The sequence below is a fragment of the Cricetulus griseus genome, chromosome 4 (genome assembly GCF_003668045.3).
Source record: "Cricetulus griseus strain 17A/GY chromosome 4, alternate assembly CriGri-PICRH-1.0, whole genome shotgun sequence".
Lineage (NCBI taxonomy): Eukaryota > Metazoa > Chordata > Mammalia > Rodentia > Cricetidae > Cricetulus > Cricetulus griseus.
In genome coordinates this window covers 115,924,026-115,943,590 of record NC_048597.1, presented here as the reverse complement: position 1 = coordinate 115,943,590, position 19,565 = coordinate 115,924,026, and the positions used below count along the sequence as shown (strand labels likewise).

General features: G+C 51.4%; 1 protein-coding gene and 1 non-coding gene across 3 annotated transcripts; one reads left to right on the top strand and one right to left on the bottom strand.

Moving 5' to 3' along the window:
- Positions 1–9,667: 9,667 nt before the first annotated feature.
- On the bottom strand, positions 9,668–9,747 carry Mir702 (microRNA mir-702). The gene has a single exon (NR_105264.1). It is a non-coding gene; the product is annotated as a microRNA mir-702 (primary transcript).
- Positions 9,748–13,487: 3,740 nt separating this feature from the next.
- Znhit1 (zinc finger HIT-type containing 1) lies at positions 13,488–19,194 on the top strand. 2 transcript variants are annotated; one of them, XM_027416217.2, is made up of 5 exons: positions 13,488–13,622; positions 15,791–15,961; positions 18,548–18,627; positions 18,761–18,930; positions 19,010–19,194. In XM_027416217.2, exons 1-5 carry the CDS (start codon positions 13,604–13,606, stop codon positions 19,029–19,031), a joined length of 462 nt encoding a protein of 153 aa, XP_027272018.1. In that variant the 5' UTR covers positions 13,488–13,603; the 3' UTR covers positions 19,032–19,194. The 2 variants fall into 2 exon arrangements, with proteins under 2 accessions (XP_027272018.1, XP_027272017.1); XM_027416216.2 differs by lacking the exon at positions 13,488–13,622 and adding an exon at positions 13,890–14,175.
- The last annotated feature ends 371 nt before the right edge of the window (positions 19,195–19,565 follow it).

Below are 19,565 nucleotides of genomic sequence, written 5' to 3'. Positions count from 1 at the left end.
CCATCACCCCCCCCACCTCCCTACCTTCCCACCTTCCCTACCCCTCCACCCCTGCCCAGAACTCATCCATGAAAGAAGCTGGGCATGAGCCAGGTGGTGGTGAAGCATATCTTTAAATCTCAGCACCCTGGAGGCAGAGGCAGGCAGATATCTGTGAGTTCAAGGCCAGCCTGGTCTACAAAGCTAGGACAGCCAAGGCCACACACACACACACACACACACACACACACACACAGCTGGACATGGAAGTTTACGGTAATCCCAGCACTTCGGAGGTGGAGACAAGTGGCCCTAGTAATGGCTGATTTCCAGGCCAATAAGAGACCCTTTCTCAAAAACAAGGTGGATGTTAACAAGGTAGATGTTAACTGCAAATGATATCTAAAGCTGACCCTCTGGCCTCCACCCCACCTCCACCTAAATATGTGGGGAAGAGTCACCGTCAGACGCTCTCACTCTGCCTCCCCTGACTCAGTTCCTGTCCCACTTCCGCGTGGTCTTCAGAGAGGTAGCACAGTAGACCTGGGCGGGGCGGGCGGGGCGGGGGCGGGGGGGGTGAACACTTCAGTGACACAGCTTCATGGGTCAGTGGCTCACTCGAATGGGATAATTTCTTGTGTCTTTTGTTGCCCCTTTCCTCCAGCACCTCACTCCCCCTTTTGAGACACCATCTCACAAAGCACGGGCTGGCATAAAACTCATTATGTAGCCAAGAGGGACCTTGATCTCTTGCTGGGATTACAGGTGTTCTCCCCCACTTGTGGTTCAGTGCCGGACTGGCATAGAAGCCCAGACTTCAAGCATGCTGTGTGTGGTGGTTTGAAAAAAAATGGTAGCCAAGTAGTGGGAGCACACCCTTAACCCCAGAACGAGGGAGGCAGAGCCAGGCAGTTATCAGATCAAGGTCAGTCTGATCTACAGAGTGAGTTACAGGATAGCCAGGGCTGTTACATAGAGAAACCCTGTCTTGAAAAACAAAACAAAAACAAATGTTTTCCTTTATAAGAGCTGTTGTGGTCATGGCAACTCTTCACAGCAATAGAAACCCTAAGACACTGGGCAAACAGTCTACCAACTGAGCCACATTCACAGATCTGTTTTGTACTTTCTCTAATGAAAAGAAATGGACTCTACAGGAAAAGTGACTGAATGCCAAAATGCAGGAGGAGAGGAATAAAAACTTCTGGGTCTCCCCAAACAGGCAAAGCAAGTGCTACCCTTCCCTCTGCCTGATCCTCAGGCAGACTGTTACTTCCAGGGACCTACCAAAGGGTGTTTACCCAGTCCTTGCTCAGATCAGTACTGATGGGGAAAGTCCTTCTGTTTATATTTATCTTATTGGTTGTTGAATAAAGCACTGTTCAGCCAATGAGGCAGAAAGATAGGTGGGACTAGGAGTCGAGGAGGATGATTCTGGGAATTGTAGTAAAAGAAGTCTTGTGATCCAGGCAGGAAGTGACATAGCAGGCAGACTCAGAATATAAGCAGGGACAAGCAGGAAATCGCTCTCTTTCTCCTCCTCTCTATGGAGTCATCATGTGACTGCTAGGAAGATAGGACGCAGGGCTGGCGTCCTCTATAAGTCTTATAAATATATAGATTAATAGTTATGGTTGATAATTAAGACTGATCTAGCAGATAAGAAATCCTAGTCATTGGCCAGCAGCATTGTACCTAATATAAGTCTCTGTGTGTTATTTTGGCCGCCCACGGGGCAGGTGGAACTCGGGCAGCTGGCGGGAAGATGGTAGTTACACACTACCATCCATGGGACAAAGGTGGTAACAGCCAGGGAGAAAGGGACTTAAATGTCTGACCAAGGCAAAGGATGAGTTCAGCTGGTCAGCAAATGCTGAGTTCCCAGTATGAGGCCGGGGTGTGGATGAGTGGGGAAGTGTCACCCTGGAGCACAGAAGCACCACACACATACCCAGAACACACAAACATTTAAATTACGTGGAAGAGTGATCAGCTCCACTGCCAAGAAGGTTTTCCTAGGAGCCTTGGTGTCAGGTGCAAAGGAAATTCCATTTCCTCAAATTCTGGTGGTTAGGCAAAAGCCAACATTCCTCAAGAACAAGTGATGCTGGTTCCCCTCTTCAAAAGGAGCCATGTCCCTTATCACTGGCAGGAGGGACAAAAGGCCATCTGTGGCGCCTATGGGCACACCAAAGGCCATGCTGCCTCCAGCCTCCCTTAGTATCACAAGTGCCGCTACACACTTCCGAGTCCATATAGACATCCCCTCTCTCTCTGTTTCTCTGTCTCCTTCCTCTCCCTCCCCCTCCTCTATTTTTCCAAACAGGGCTTCTCTGTGTAACAGCCCTGGCTGTCCTGTAACTAGTTCTGTAGACCAGGCTGGTCTCAAACTCAAGAGATCTGCCTGCCTTTGCCTCCCAAGTGCTGGGATTAAAGGTGTGCACCTTTAATTACTCTTTTCTCTTTTGCCAGCACTCTCTCCCCCCTCTCCCCCTCTCTTACCCCTTCTCTCTCCCTCCCTCTCTCTGTTCTGCTCCTGTTTTTCTCCTGGTCATGTCCAGCCTATTACTTTCCCTCTCTGCTCTGGACTCTTCCAGATGCCTCTGGCTGCTCGCTCTCATCTATGATTAAAACCTTCCCTTTAACCTTATGGGATCGGTTATGTCATCAGTTTAGACGCTGGGCAGAAGGAAGGGACTTGCTGTGATTATGGAGGTGTTAAGAGGCACAAAATGTACAATTGGTGACCAAGTCTATTTGATTCTAAATTTTCTTTCTTTCTTTCTTTCTTTTTTTTCTTGAGACAGGGTTTCTCTGTGTAACCTTGGAGCCTGTCCTGGATCTCATTTTGTAGACCAGGCTTGAACTCACTGAGATCCGCCTGCCTCTGTCTCCAAAGTGCTGGGATTAAAAGTGTGCACCACCAACGCCCGACTTCTTTTTTTTAAAGATTTTATTTATTTATTATGTATACAACATTCTGCTTCCATGTATATCTGCACAGCAGAAGAGGGCACCAGATCTCATAACAGATGGTTGTGAGCCACATGTGGTTGCTGGGAATTAAACTCAGGACCTCTGGAAGAACAGCCACTGCTCTTAACCTCTGAGCTATCTCTCCAGCCCAGCCTGGCTTCTTTTTAACCTTTAGAAAGTATTTGTGTGTGGGATAGAGTTGTGGAAGAGCACACTTACCCTGGTGTGCCTGCAGAGGTCAAAGGATTACTTGGGGAGTTTCTTCCCTTTCTCCACCATGTGGGTTGGAGGGACTGAACTCAGATTTGACAGCTGCAGATGCCTGTACTCACAGGGACATCTCCCTGACCCTAACTGGTTTCTTTCACATTGCTGTTCATCACTGAAGGAAGTCAGGACAGGAACTCAAGCAGGACAGGATCCTGGAGGCAGAAGCCCATGCAGAGGCCATGGAGGGTGCTGCTTACCAGCTTGTCCAACATGGCTTGCTCAGTCTGCTTTCTTATAGAACCCAGGACCACCAGCCCAGAGATGGTACCACCCACAATGGGCTGGCCTTCCCCTATCAATCACTAATTCGGAAAATGCCTTACATCTGGATCTAATGGAGGCATTGTCTCAATTGAGGTTCTCTCCTTTCTCTCTACCTCTAGCTTATATCAAACTGGCATAAATTAGCAATCACACAGTAGAAAACAACCTATTCCCACAAGCTTTACACACACATACAGAAATAAATGTAATAAAAGGGGGCAGGGACTGGAGAGATGGCTCAGAGGTTGACAGTGCTTTGCTGGACCAGAGTTTGGTTCCCAGTTAGGTGGCTCTCAACCCATCTACCTGTGACTCCAGTTCCAGGAGGATATGAGACCATCTTCTGGCCCCTGTGGACACCTCTCTCGGTGTACACATACCCAGACATACACACTTATAATTTATTTAAAAATTAAGAATAAAGGAGAGAGGGGGCTGGAGAGATGGCTCAGAGGTTAAAGCACTGACTGTTCTTCCTGAGTTCAATTCCCAGCAACCACGTGGTGGCTCACAACCATCCGTTATAAGACCTGGTGCCCTCTTCTGGTGTGCAGATATACATGGAAATAGAATGTTGTATACATAATAAATGATTAATAAATTAATAAATGATTTTAAAAAGAATAAAGGAGAGGGGATGTAATTCAGCTGGTAGACTACTTGCCACCATGCAGGATTCTGGGTTTGATCCCCAGCACTGCATAAATTGGACATGGTGGCACACAACTGTATTCCCTATAGTGAGTTAGAGGCCAGCCTGGGCTACATGAGACCCTGACTTTATAATATAACTCATGGACTCAACAGTTACAAACATTCTTTTATTGTAAGTGAAGCTGGAAGCTCAATAATTTATCAGGCAGGGAACCCTCAGAAGTCCACTTCTGCCAGGTAGCAGTGGTGGCACACACCTTTAATCCCAGCACTTGGGAGGCAGAGGCAGGCGGATCTCTGTGAGTTTGAGGCCAGCCTGGTCTACAAAGCAAGTTCCAGGATAGTCAGGGCTACACATAGAAACCCTGTCTGGGGGGTGGGGGGTGGATCTAGTCCCCTTGGGTCCATGGGGTCAGTGGGAAGGTGACCCCAGAGACCTCCTGTGAGGGATGTTGGGGGCAGAACATTCAGTGCAAGGCACACAGATACATTCAGGAAATGAGAAGAGCCCGATGCTCTCTCTCTTTCTGAGAACAGTATCCCTAGTCGCCCAACAAGGCACAATGGCAGACAAGATTTGGCAGACTGGTTGAGTGTCAGGGGTCAACAAAGGACACCATGATGTATCGAGTGCCCCGGGTGGTAGGCAGCCCCTCATGGTAGTGTGTGAGGCGGCCAGGGTGCAGGAGAGCCCAGCCCTTCCTCGGGGATGAGATTCTGCAGTCATAACGCAGGAAGCGGCAGCCACCTCCCTGGGGAGACGAGAGAGAACATAAGAACAAAAGGTTAGCAGACAGCAGACATGGGGCTGTGGGGCAGGAGGGCAACAGGCCTGGGAGAGGTGCCAATCAAACAGCTGCCATGGGAGACAGGCAAGAGGGGCTATGTGGTGGTTACTGGATTGTCAACTCGATGGAACTTAGAGTCATCAAAGAAACAGGCCTCTGGGAACATGTGAGAGGAGTTTCTAGAATGAGTTAAAGAGGGGTAAGGGAGACCCACGCTGATAAAGGTGGCGCCATCTCATTGGCTGCAATCTAGGACTAATAAAAAGGAGAAAGTAAGGAATGGAGAGATGGCTCCGTGGTTAAGAACACCGGCTGCTCTTCCAGAGGACCTGGGCTCAATTCCCAGCACCCATATGCCAGCTCACAGCTCTTTGTAACTCCAGTTCCAGGGGATCTGGCATCCTCACACAGTCATACTTGCAGGCAAAACACCAATGCATATAAAATTAAATTTAAAAAAGAAAAAAGGAGAAAGTGAGGTGGGCACCAGGCTTCACCTCTTTGCTTCCTGACTGTGGATTCAACCTAACTAGTGGCTGCCCCTCCGCCATGATGGACTGTACTCCCAGAATGTGAGCCAAAACAGACCCTTCCTTCCTTCCATTGCTTTTGTCAAGAAATGGAATGTTTTGGCAGCAACAGAAAAGTAACCAATACAGACACGGGAAACTGGGGGGAAGTAGGGAAGCAGCTGGGATTATCAGGGACGAGGGAGTCTCAACGGAGGAAACACCTCCATCAGACTGGCCTGTGAGGCATTTTCTTGACTGATGATTGACGGGGGAGGACCCAGCCCACAGTGGATGGAGCCATCCCTGGGCTACTGGTATTGGGTTCTTTAACAAGGCAGGCTGAGCAAACCATGAAGAATAAGCCAGTTAGCAGCTCCCCTCTATGGCCTCTGCATCAGTTCCTGCCTTGCTTGAGTTACTGCCTGGGCTTCCCTCCATGACGGACTGTGAGCAGTCGAGCTGAGATGTGAGTGACCAGGCTAGAGTCTAGGAAAGGAGTTGAGACAGGTTGCAAGGTGAAGTGTGTGGAGGAGCCTGTGTCCTGAGACAGGGGGACCCCGGCCTCACCTCATAGTCCACGCCCTTGTGATTGAGGGCAACATTGAGGGTGAAGGTGGATGAGTCATGGTGTGGCCGAAGTGAGGGTTGCTCATCTGGCCGGTAGCGGACCACGAAGTTCATCACTGCCCGTGTCTGTGGTGACATGAGGTGGAAGCTATAGGAAGGGCAAGGAAACCCATGGCTCTCCCTTTTCTCACACTGTCTTTTTTTTGGAGGGGGGGGGATGACTTGGTTTTTTGAGACAAGGTCTCACTATGTACCCCTGGCTGTCTTATAGCTCACTATATAGACCAGGCTGGCCTCAAACTCAGAGATCCACCTGTCTCTGCCTCCCGAGTGCTGGGGTTAAAGGTGTGCACCACCATACCTCCTACTTTGTCTATTTTTTTTTTTTTTTTGAGACAGGGTCTCTCCATGTAACCCCATCTGGCTTGGAACTTGTTATATAGGTCAGGCTGACCTCAAACTCACAGAGCTCTTCCTGCCTCTGCCTCTTCCATGACACGATCATAGGTGTGTCTCCCCCCCCCCCCAAGGCTCCTCCCCAGCACTGGGAATACAGATGTGTAATGGCATGCCCAGCTTTTTACACAGGTGCTGATGACATGAACTCAGGCCATCATACTTACATGACAAACACTTTATGGACCAAGCCATCTCCCTAGAGTCAAGGTGTCATGTAGCCCAGGCTGGCCTCAAACTCACTATGTAGCTACAGATGACCCTCAACTTCTGATCTTCCTCCTGCTTCTTCTGTCTGAGTGCTGGGACTACAGCCCCGTGTTATTATCCTACCTCCAGTTTACACAGGACTGCGGATGGAAGCCAGGGCTTTGTGTGTGCTGGGCAAGCATCTAACTGACCCACATCTCCAGCCCTACCTTCCTGTTTTAAGACAGGGTTTCCCTGTGCAGCTCATGCTCTCCTCAAACTCTTCATCTTCATGCCTCAGTTTCTCAAGTACTGAGGTTACAGGTGTCAGCGTGCCTGGCCAGTGATTCTTCTAATGATATAGCAACCTAAGTAGAAGACCTAATTTCTTCAAGCTCATCTCTATCCCAAGCCCTAAGTCTATGGAGCCTTAGTTGTTACAGGGATGGGGGGGGGTTGTTTGCATGTTCCATGTGGTGTCTTCTAAGACTCGGGTACAAAAAGAGGGAGAATCAGTGGTTGCAATACCTATCCTACCTTGGTGTGGTAGCCAGGGAACAGGTACTCTGTCATGGGCCCCACATATGTCCTCAGCAGCTGAAGCCACTGGTCTTCGTACCCCACCTGCTTCATGTGAATATCCACAGTGGGAACATTCTCGTATCCTCCAGCCAATCTGGAATCCTATGGACAACACACTGAGCCACTCGCATTCTTCCTCCAGGAGGACAAAGTAGCAGCTGCTTCTTGTTGGTTCCCAGGCTTTTTATTTTTCAAGACAGGGTTTCTCTGTGTAGCTCTGGCTGTCCTGGAACTCACTCTGTAGACCAGGCTGGCTTCAATCTCAGAGATCTGTCTGCCTCTGTCTCCCAAGTGCTAGGACTAAAGGCGTGCACCACCACCATCCAGCCTGAGTCTTAACACTTCAGTCCCTACCACCTAAAAGCAGTTTTCTTTTCCACTTGTCAGCCAGATCACTGCTGCTGGACCTGCTGTCCGCTCTCCTACCAATTGCTCTGACCTTCCCATGTTATCTAACACCCATAGCCCGTGAAGCACCCTCTATGTAAAACCTAACTCTGTCAACTTGATGGGCCCTAGGATCACCTAGAAGACAAGCCTCTGGGCATGTCAGGAGGGATCATCTGGATCAGGTTAATAAGATGGGAAGAGCTGGCTACTGTGGGCAGTGCCATCTCATGTGCCATGGTCCTGGCAAATGACAGAGAAAACGAGCTGAATGCCAGCACCCATCTCTCTCTGCTTCCCGACTATGCCATGTGATCAGCTGCCTCCCCCTCCTGCCGCCACACCTGCTTGCCATGATGGACTGTACCCACAGACCGAGCCCTGATAAACCCTTCCTTCAAGTTGCTTTTGTTAAATATTTTGTGACAGCAGCAAGACAAATAACATACCCAGAATGAGTCCCACCTCTGGGATTCCCCTCCACACCCCAATCCCACTCCCCTCGGCCAGCTCGCCCTGCCCCTCTTGGGAGCCCTCTGCCCTCACCTCATGCCGGCCTCCAGACCACTGGCCATAGTGCTCCATCTCCTCCACCAGCTCATCACACATCTGCTCTGTCAGCAGTGGGAACCAGTACACATCTGGGCATGGCTAAGGATAGACAGGGCAGCAAAGGACAAGATGAGGTGAAACTCACAGAAGAGGAGCAAGGGGTGGGACAGGCAAAAGGACAGGGGAGGGGAGAACAGGGCAACCTGAGCTCTCTAGGCAGCTGCTGCGGGAGACCTGCGCACAAAAGGGCAGGAATAGGGGGCCTGGTGCCCCAGTATCTAGGGTAATGATCCTGTTCTGTTTTTTTTTTTGAGACAGGGTCTTATGTAGCCCAGGCTGGCCTCAAACTCATTATGTAGCTGAGGCTGGCCTTGAACTTCTGATCCTCCTGCTTCCACCTCCCAAGTACTGAGATGACAGGCTTGCAGCACCATACTCAGTTTAAACAGATCTGGGGATCGAGCTTTGTGAACGCTAAGCAAGTGTTCCACCAAGTAAGGTTTATCCTTGCTATGTGTCTGAGGCTGGCCTTCAACTCCTAACCCTATCTTCTTGCTTCCACTACTTGAAATCTGGGAGTATAGGCACACACCATGCCTCTATTCATTTTCATGAGAGTATGGGCACACCTGTGTGGGGTGTGTACGCTCGAATGTATGTATGCGAAGGTCTGAGTTTGACATCAGGAACTGCTGGATTTTTCTTGCTGTCTTCATTGAGTCAGGATCTCTTAATCAAACCCAGAGCTTACTGATGCAGCCAATCTGGCTAGCCAGCTTGCTGAGGATCTTGGTCTCTGCCTTCTAAGGCTGGGATTACAGGCGGGCCACCACACATCTAGCATTTACTAAGTCCTCATGCTTATGTGTTAAGTGCTTAACCATGGAGTCATCTGTTCCATTTGGTTTTTTGAGACTTGGTCTTGCCACCTGACCATGGCTGGTATGGTACTAAGTAGCTCAGGCTATCCTGGAACTCTCCGTCCTTCTACATCAGTTTCCAGACATCTAGGATTATAAGCCCTTAACACTTAGTGTGGCTATCAGCCTCCTTCTTGCTCAGACAGCAAACCCTCAATCGCTGGGAGCTCAGTGTGGACCCCACCAATCCCAGTGGTGGGCGCTTCCCAGAAGCTGAGGTCCTGGGGCAGCTTACCTGCTCCACTAGCCCCTGCCCATCCAGGGCCCGGCTGTAGTTCTCATGAATATACTGTTCTTTCCAGTCCTGAAGGGAGAGTTGCAGCATTTGAGTGGAATCTTCTTTACTTCCGCCATTGGGTTACAACCCCCCACCATGGTGGACAATGGCAGGGTGGCCCTGTTGGGTCAAAGGTCCCCTCTTACCACAGGGTTGTCAAAAATCTGCCAAAGGTCTGGGTGTAAGTGGTCAGTGTCATAGCGAGAAGTGGCCAGCAGTCGGCCAAACTCATGCTGATTGCTGAGGTGGAGGAAGATGCCCTGGAGTGGGGTAAAGGGTGGGCATGTGTGAGGAGGACAACAGGAAGCTGTCGACACAGCATCAAGTCCCCGGACTTGGCAACCCATGCCAACCACCCCACTCACCTTGTCCCGTAGGCTCTTACAGAAGGCCATATCTGGGTCGGTGTCACTGCCAGAGAACACCTCCTTCTGCGGCAGCTCTGTCCTCAGGGTCTCCCCGCGGATCACATACGCCTGGGATATGTAGGGCACATTCCACACTCCCCTGCAGTTATCGGGTATGATCAGCCAGATGGACAACCCCTCAGATTATGCTTTGTTCATTGTAGAAGCTCCTCCCGTCAGGGAACCCCAGAATCATGAGCCTGAAGCCATCACATCACTGATATAACATAACCACCCAATCCATTACCAGTCCCTCCCTACCCATAGCTGTGACTTGATGACCACATGGGATGCTACGTAGTGGGGACCCAGGGAAGGCTCTGGAGCCTGCACAGTACACATGGGTGGAACTCACACTCGCTTCCGCTGGACCAATTCCACATAGTCTTCAGAGCGGGCATAATACTCATCGGGGCTCAGGGCACCCCAGAAGTTGGACCAGAGCTTGCCATGGCGGGAAAGCATGGGGGCTATTACCTTCCTGTGCATAAAATAGAGGAGAAGGATGAGCAGAGGGGACAGGACTATGTCCCATACAGGGAAGGGATGGAATTCCTAGGCCGTCCTGGGGCTCCATGGATGCGTGGAGTTGGTCACCTGTTTTGTTCAATCAAGATGCGCAAGGTCTCCGGGTTGGTAAGGACAGCATCAGCATCCAGGCTGAAGTAGAATTCACACTTGGGGTCCTGCCGACAGCTATCCCTGGAGGAGAAGACACACAAATGGGAAGATGAGCCCAAACAGGGGATAGGGTAGCAGGACAAGTGGCAAGTGGGGCTCTCCCAGCTCTGAGAAGAGGACAAGAGTCAGTGTCTCCTTCCCCAGGGCTCCGCAGATGATGAGGGTGGGGAGCAGAATGTAAAGGCTACTCACATAGCCATGTCCCTGGCCTCCCCTGGGCTCAGTGCTTCCTCTGGCCCTACTAGCTTTGCAGCTGAGAAGTGGGCCTGGAGCTGTGGCCAGACATCGGCAATGTGAGGCTCATGGTACACCTCCTGTGAGAAAGAATGGGACAGGCAGAGAGATGGGACCAGAGGGATACAGTCAGTCTGGGGAGGACAGACAGGAAGAGGCGTAGGATGGGGGGGGGGGGGGGCTATCTCACATTATTATGAAGGAAAAGAGAGACCCTGTCCCGTGGGTAATCCAGAAACAGTAGACGCTGCAGGAACCGAGGCAGGAAGGGGGTAGGCTGTTCCACAAACACGGCCAGAAGTACCCGGGGGGGAGGCTGTGGACACCACAGGACAAGGCTCACAGAAGCCCAGGCCTCTCTCTGCCCCACAGCCCTCACCAGCCACTGCCCACTCTAGGGTATGCCCAGGGGCTCAGCAACTGAGGCTGCCCAGCACCACAACTCTTCTCACCTGCCCCCCCGGGAGTGTCCTCTGGTTCTGGTTGCAGAATCCACAGCCTCCCTGGGGAGTCCAGCCATTGGGGACATAGTTGCCCAGGTAGTTGAGCTGGAGCTGTTGGGACAGGAGGTGGCTAGCTGAAGCAGAGTTGTCTGGGGACAGATGGGATGCAAGTTGGGCTCCACACAGGGAGAATTCAGCAAGGTGAGGAGGCAGCTCTCATGGTGTCATGTCACCAGCTCCTCTTCTACTGGGACTGGGGAGGACCAGATGGTCCAGGAGGGATGCGGTACTCAGGGCTTGAGACAAACAAGGGCAGAGGGCACCAGGGGCACCTTGGTGGGACCATTTCCATGGACCACAACAGGAAGAGTGTCATAGGCCACATTTCGGATGCGCACACGATTCTGGTCGAACTTTAAGACCACTTCATCTGGGGGAAGAAAGGGAAGGCTTTCAAGAGTCCTTTTATTTGGGAACCATAAAACAATAGGTTCTTTTTTGTTTTTGGATGGTGCTGACGATTGAACTTAGGGTTTCTGTATGATAGGTACACCTTCTATCACTTAGTTCTTCACCTCCAGTCCCTCACTGGGGGATTCTAGGCAGGGGGCTCTACCACTGAGCCACACCCCGGTTCCTCACTGGGGGATTCTAGGCAGGGGCTCTACCACTGAGCCACACCCCAGCCCCTCACTGGCAAATCCTCCTGGGCATTTTGCTGCTGGGCTGCTCTCCTAGCCTCATCATTGCTAACACAATATAACATGCTTAGGTGCTGGGTAAGTTAGCACACTGGTCATCTGTAGGTCAGCCCAGTTCTGGTAGGAACTTCATCACCCAATTCTAACCCTCTTCTTCCTCACCTAAGGCTCCATTGAGGTTCTGGAAGATCCGGGATTTATGGTCCAGATTAAGTTTGAGTTTCTCCTAGATGGCATGAGATGGACCAGTGAACTGAGAGGGGACAGGTGACACTGGATCTTTCCCCAACTCCCCTCGTGCCTCCTCTCCCATTCAATTAGGGGTGTCCCTATCCTGAGGCTCCCTACCCGCAGTCCTGGGTCCAAGTACAGTCGAGTGTAGAATAACTGATCATCATCATCATCTTTGTATTTCCACTGGCGGACAATTTGATGGATAGTGGGAGCGAAGCCAATGAATCCTGGGGGACAGAAGAGAGGTAGATCCCCAAGAATCCCAGAATCTCTCTCCAACCCTCAGGAACCTGGAGCATGCAATGCCCCCAGCACTTCGGGAAGCTCAGCTCTTTCTTGGGTTCTTCGCCACTCACCACCAGAGTTGAGGAAGCGCTTCCCCATGCCCACCTCAGGGTACTGCTCTGCCAGCCCCCACTCAGGCCAGCAGAAGCCCTCGGCGGAGAACAGTAGATGACTGCCACTCTGAACAAACTTCTTCAGCAGTTCTGCCGGGCTGCTGGCCAGAATCACATCGTAGCTGGACAGGAAACAGGTCTCTGTTTTCTCTCTTCATATTCACTGTACCCCTCTTCCCACCCCAGACCCCTCTTTACCTATCTACAAACATAATGATCATGTCCTCCCGGTTTGCATATTTCTCCATTTCCTTCTTTAGCCACCTGACCTTCTGGCCTCCACCAACTGTTCGAGCAACATCACCTCCTCGCCACTCGTGCCCCAGGCCCAGGGTCTGCAGGAAAGACCCCATCCCCGTGCCATGGAAGAGGTTCAGCAGGCCAAGGTGAGGAAACAGGGCCAGCGCCCCTGTCCACTCCTGATGTAACTTCTCCCAGGAGTCCCCCACTCACCCGTACAGTGTAGTTAAAAAACTCCGCAGACTGCAGAAAACGCCGGTATCCCTCTGTCTCTGCCGTAGCCACGGTGATCACCAGCAATTTGTCTGTCAGAGGCATGAAACTGGCACTTAGGACCCACGTGTTTATCCCTGTGTATCCCCTCCACCGCCCTGTTATTTCACTAAAGTTCTTTCCAGTTCCCTCCTTTAACTTCTTTCTGCCCAGGGACATTTGCTCTCCAGAAGAGTCGAGTGGAGTAGCATACAGGGCTGGGGGCTGGGGTGTTCCTGTCCATCTGGGGAGAGGGTGATGCGCCGGTCCCGGGAGAGACTGGACACTCCCTCCGGGACTGGCAGACGTGTCGACTCTGCCCAGCGGCCTCCCGGTTCTCACCTGGGTTGACAGGGCTGGAGCCCCGGGATCGATCGGAGGCAGAAGCCACCGGGAGCAGCGGCGGCGGCAGCAGCAGCAGCAGCAGCAGGAAAAGCCGGGGCTCCGGGCCTGACGCAGCCATGGCTAGAGGCACGCTCAGGCGGCACCTGGGCCCGCAGCGGGGCTGACTAGCGCCCGGCTTCCAACGCCCAAAGGAGAAGGTTCTGGGAAAGGGAAGACAAGCCCGCCGTGAGGAGGAGCTGTGCTTGGGACCCCGCCCTGGAAAAAAGGCGTAGCCTGAGGCCGCCGAAAGCCCGAGATGCAGACGGCGAGACAAGGCAGGGATTGTCCGGGCCGCGGGCTGCGGTGGGGAGGAGCCCGGGGCCCAGGCTCCCAGGGAGGGGGACCTTTCCGGGCGGGTCCGGGGGGCGCGCGGGGCGGGCCTCGGCCGGCCGCAGCTCCGACCCGGAGGGGGCGCGGACGGCGAGCCGTGCGGGGAGGGGCGCGGCGCGAGGACGGGCCCGGAGAGGCCGGGAAGCAGCAGGCGGGACCGCGCGGACACCCACAGAGCCGCCCGCACCGTGTTTCACAAACGACCCTTCGCGGGGCGTGCGGGGCGTGCGGGGCGAACGCTTAGGGTTTTGTGTGGTTTTGGTTTTTTAAACAACCACAACGGGACCGGAAGCAGGTTTGCCCCTATCAAAGATGGCGGAAAGCTTCCTGGTCTTGGAACTTCACGTAACGACTTCAAGTCGGAGGGGAACGACTGCGCACGCGCACCAGTGCACGCCACCGGAAGGGATGCGCTGGGACCAGGGGGTGGTTAATACGCGTGCGCAGTAGGCTCTTCCGACAACTGTGTTGCGCAAATGGTGGAGAAGAAACCCTCGGGTATGTGAGCCTTTAGAGGTTCGCCCCTTTCTGCATCTCAAGTTCGAGTCCCCCTTAACGTTTCCCCGCCCAGTTATTCCAGTCAAATCCCTTCGCAGTTCCTCTCGCTCGGCGATGGGGCAGCCCCGCAACCATTCATTCATGTTTTGTGAATGTTGGCTGCAAGCTGAGCGCTAGGGATGGAGAGGAGAGCCTTGTCATTCCAAAGCTTAGGTGCAATGAGCATTTGAGCCTACCCCAGCTTCTGGATGGAGGGGACAGGGACGCTTAGGAAATCGAAGCGCTTGGCTTTAGGTTCCCCACCACCACCACTCCGCTCCCCTATTGTTTCTTCTTTTTTATTTAATGAGACAGGTTTCACTTTGCAGCTGTTACGCTGGTCCTGCCCCAGCCTCTCCATGTCTTGTAGCCAAGTCTATGTTTGAGGGGATTCTGGCTTGAGACTAGCATGTTATGGGAAACACAGCTCCGTGCTTTGATTAGAAGCACCAAGAGTGGGCCGGCAAGACGGCGCAGTAGGGAAACGTGCTTGCTGCCAATCTTGACCATCTGAGTCATTCCCCAGGACTCGCATGATGGGGAAAAAAGACTTTTGTCCTCTGACCTCCACACCTGCACTGCGGTGCCCACATAGGAAAGCAGAATAAATGAACTTCGTGAAGAAATGCTAGAAAAAGAAGCTAGGGATTTGGCTCACTGTTAGAGTGCTTGCCTGGCGTGCACAAAGCTCTTGTTTTATCTCCAGCACCACATAAACCACAGGTGTGGGGGTGCACAGGACGTCATTCGAAGTCATTCCCAGCTACATAGTAAGTTCCAGACCAGCCTGGACCTCCTGAGAGCCTTTCGAAGGTTGTGGGGGGGTAGGAAAGGGTCAGGGTTATCAACAAAAGAAGGACAGGCAGAGGTGTCCCAAAGAGCAAGAGAGGAGCCAAGATATGGGACTGGGAAGCATACCCACCAAGAGAGGAGGACAGGAGGACAGCTGGGAGCCATGGCAGGGAGCAGAGACTCCTTTAGTGCAAGGAAAGTATTCAGTGCAGTCACAGGGCATAGAAATGCATCTCAGGCTGAAGGGACAGTCTAGAAACGTACACTGGATTAGGCCCTACAAAGTCACAGGTGTGTTGAATGTGGAAGCCAGAGGTCAACATAGTGTCAAATCCTCTAAATGAACTTATTTTATTTAAAAATAAAAATAATTTATTTTTAAAAATTGTGTGTGTGTGTGTGTGTGTGTGTGTGTGTGTGTGTGTGTGTTGCTATGTGCAGATGAGCGTAGACTAAAGAGGGAGTTTCATCTCCTGGAGCTGGAGTTATAGGCAGTTGTGGGCCACCCTAGTAGCTGATTATCCTGTGTGCTGGAACTGGAACTGTAGCACTCGGCAGGAGTAGAAAGTACTCTTAACCACCGAGCCATCTCTCCAGCTGCAATTTATTGTGTCGTCTAGTTACTGCTGGGACTGGCGGACTAAAAGTTGGCCTGAAGGGCTGAAACTGGCTTTCCTGGCTGGGAAGAATCGGGGTTCAGAGCTGGGAACTTCCCATAACACAGTGACAGGAGACTGTCAGCCCAGCTTTCCTCCTCCTTGACCTCTGTCTCTGTCCCATCTAGTTCGTTCCCAGGACCCTGGACAGCGGCGGGTGCTGGACCGGGCAGCCCGGCAGCGACGGATCAATCGACAGCTCGAGGCTTTAGAAAATGACAATTTCCAGGATGACCCCCACGCAGGCCTCCCCCAGCTGGGCAAGAGGCTACCGCAGTTTGATGATGATGCAGACACAGGTGAGGTGGGAGTTGTAGAGGAGAGAATGAGATTGTGTCAGGGAGCTCCTTACAGCCTTTTACTGCAAATGCTGAGGAGCAGAGATGGGAATTGAATCTTTATTGTATTTTTAATTGTGTGTGTGTGTGTGTGTGTGTGTGTGTGTGTGTTCATGCATATGTGTGCATGTGGAGATCAGAAGAAAACTTATAGGAATTGGTTCTCACCTTCTACCATATAGCTTCCAGAGTTTGAACTTGGGTCATTCAGGTTGCTGTTTTTTGGCAGCAGGTGCCCTTATTCACTGGGCAATCTTACCAGCGCCTGGTTCTTTAAAACTTGCATTTATTCAGAGACCCGACAATCTGAGAAGACCATGTATTACTATTCTAAAGAACCATCTTCAGTCAGCAGGTTATAGACAGACAAAAGGCTGTCAGTCATTGTGGATTGATTGACATTCAGGCGTTCCCCTCTGTGTCAGGTGTCAGCCACATTTCTGAGACTTGTGATGGCTGTACCTTTCATTGTCATCCCTTGTACTTGTCCCTCATCCTGTGGATGTCTGGGCTGGGCTCAGGCACTTTGAACCACTGAGTCAAGTTAGTGTCCACTGGTTCACCTTTGTACTCCAAGGACACCTGAACTGGGAGGGAGGGGTTAACTCAACAAAACAACCATCAGCAGCTGTATACACTAGGCTAGTAATAAATGTACGTGCCTGTTCTTTCTCTGTTCTTTGTATTGTAGGGAGGGTTTTGTCTGTCTGTCTGTCTGAGACAGGGTCTCTCTACATAGACCAGATAGGCATTGAACTCACAGAGATCCACTTGCCTCTGCTTCCCAGGTGCTGGATTAAAGGTGTGTGCTATCATGCCCAGTGAGATTTTTAAAAATTTAAGCAATTTCTTTTGTTTTATTTGTACATGTGTGTTGTGTCAGATGTTGGTTTCCGTGGAAGAATTGGGGGCATTCCAGGATGAATTTTAGCCTTTGCAACCACAGGGGAGTCAGCCTCTGGCAAACTGACTGCCTGTAGCTTAGCCAAGGGGTCCTTTATTGTTATACAATTTACACATTTTAGCAAGTTAATTTCTGCAAACCAAAACCTCCTCAAAGAGACAAATGCCAAAGCAGTTCCCAACCACAGGGCATCTCAGTTTGCTGAGTCCTCCTGTAGCCAAGTTTTGCATAGGCTTGAACCTTTAGCAAACACTCAAATAGGATTTACATATTTCTAAGACCAAACTGGACTCCCTTAATATAGGTGACAATGGTGCGGCTGGAACAATATATGAGGGCACTGGCAGTGGGTCCAAGATCTAACTCTAATGCACAAACTGACTTAGTGGAGCCCATTCTATATGGAGAGATACCTTGCTCAGCCTAAACACAGGGGTGTGGGGATGGAGAGGTGCCTCGGTCCTGCCTCAACTAGATGTTGAGACAGACTTAGTAGACTTCCTAGGGGAGGCCTTACCCTCTCTGAGGAGCAGATGGGAGGGTTAGGTAGGAGTGGGAGGAGAGGAGGGAGGGGGAAGTGGGATTGGAATATAAAAAATAAACTAATAAAAAGATTTACATATTTCAAACAGAAGGTACAGGACAGAAAAGGCAGCAGCACAAAAGGCAGACAAAAGCCAGGTGCTAACACTCCAGAATCAAACCAGCTGCAGAGCTCTCAACACACACACACCTAGGGGGACTTGGCATGTGGGTGGGCGTTAGAGGACCACTTTCAGGAGTTGGTTCTCTCTTTTGTAATGTGAGTCCTAGGGATGGACTCAGGCTGTTAGGCTTGACAGCAAGTGCCTTTACCCACTGAGCCATCTTGCTGACTCAAGTGTGTCTTTATAAAACAGAATATAAAAGTATCCTTGCTAGCCAGGCGTTGGTGGCACACACCTTTAATCCCAGCACTCAAGAGGCAGAGGCAGGTGGATCTCTATGAGTTTGAGCCAGGTCTACAGAGCAAGCTCCAGGACAGGCTCCAAAGCTACACAGGGAAATCCTGTCTCAAAAACAAACAAAAAACTATTCCTGTCACTGGGGGAGGAAAGGAAAGGAGTCGGGACTGTGGAGGACCATGTGGAAAAGGTCCCAGCAGGGAGGTGACTTGAAACTACTTGTGGCTTTGCCAATGACTAGCTCCTGTGTTGGGAGCAACTATCTTCCCCTCTCTACACCTGGTTTCTTCACGGGTGTGAAATAAAAAAAGATGGAGCAACAAGGTATGATGATGTATGCCTATAAACCTAGCTCACAGAAAGCTGAGGCAGGAGAATTGCCAAGGATTTAAGGTCAACCTGGTCTACATAGTGAGTTTGAAGTCCGCTTGGGGTATATAATGAGATCTTGTGTCAAAGCAAGAAAAATGAAAAGGCCTGTGGTCCCAGCACTTGAGCGGTGGCGGCAGGAGGACCAGTCCAAGGTCATCCTTGTCAACGTAGTGAGTTCATGGCCAGCCTAGGCTCATGAGTTCCTGTCCCCCAAATAAAAAGATGGAGCAGACTGAACTTTAAGGGTGTAGGGCAGGTGCAGGCCGGGAGGACAGGTCCGAGTGTCACAGCAGCTGTCTACCAACTCATTGTCCTTGATGTCCCCAGGAAAAAAAAAGAAGAAAACTCGAGGTGACCATTTCAAACTTCGCTTCCGGAAAAACTTCCAGGCTTTGCTAGAGGAGCAGGTGAGAGTTCTCAGCCTGGGGCAGGAGTCCCCAAAGCAAAGGGGTGAGCCCATGCTCTTCAGGATCCTTGGTGGACATGAGCTGCATTGCACAGTGGAGAACTCAACATGCCTGTCCCTTCATGTCCCTGCAGAACCTGAGTGCATCCGAGGGCCCCAACTACTTGACAGCCTGTGCTGGGCCCCCATCCCGACCCCAGCGTCCCTTCTGTGCTGTGTGTGGCTTTCCATCCCCATATACCTGTGTAAGCTGCGGTGCCAGGTACTGCACAGTGCGCTGCCTGGGCACCCACCAGGAGACCAGGTAAGCCTGAGCCTAACCCATTCCATACAGCACGCCTGGACCTCCATCCGCCTCCAATGGGTTTTTTCTCTCTCTGCAGGTGTCTGAAGTGGACTGTGTAAACCTGGCATCAGAGAGAGGAAGTCCCTGCAACCATTAATTACCCCAGACCATCCCCAAAGGACAGAGAGAGGAGCTGTCCACTCACCCAGCAAAGTTGTCCCCACTGTTGTGGGATTGTTCAGCCCACAGAGCGCTGTGATAATAAATGGCCTGGTGAAAGGAGCCCGTCTGCTTGTTCTGAGGTGTGTGGAGGTGAAGGTCTTGACTGCTACCCTTCGTGTGCTCTCTCTCTTTCTTCTTGTAGCCTCCCATTGTCCGCCCGTGTCGTGGGAGGTTTGTGTCCCATCTCTGGCCGCTCTCAACTCTCCTATGCCCTTGTTAGCTGCTGCTTTAGTTTAATTGGGTTTTGTTTGTTTGTTTTCTTTTTTCTTCCTTCCTTTTTTTTTAAATTGTTGTTGCTGTCGTTTTTCGAAACAAGGTTTCTCTGTGTAACAGTCCTGGTTGTCTTAGAACTCACTCTAGACCAGGCTGGCCTCTAACTCACAGAGATCTGCCTGCCTCTGCCTCCCGAGTCCTGAGATAAAGGCGTGCCC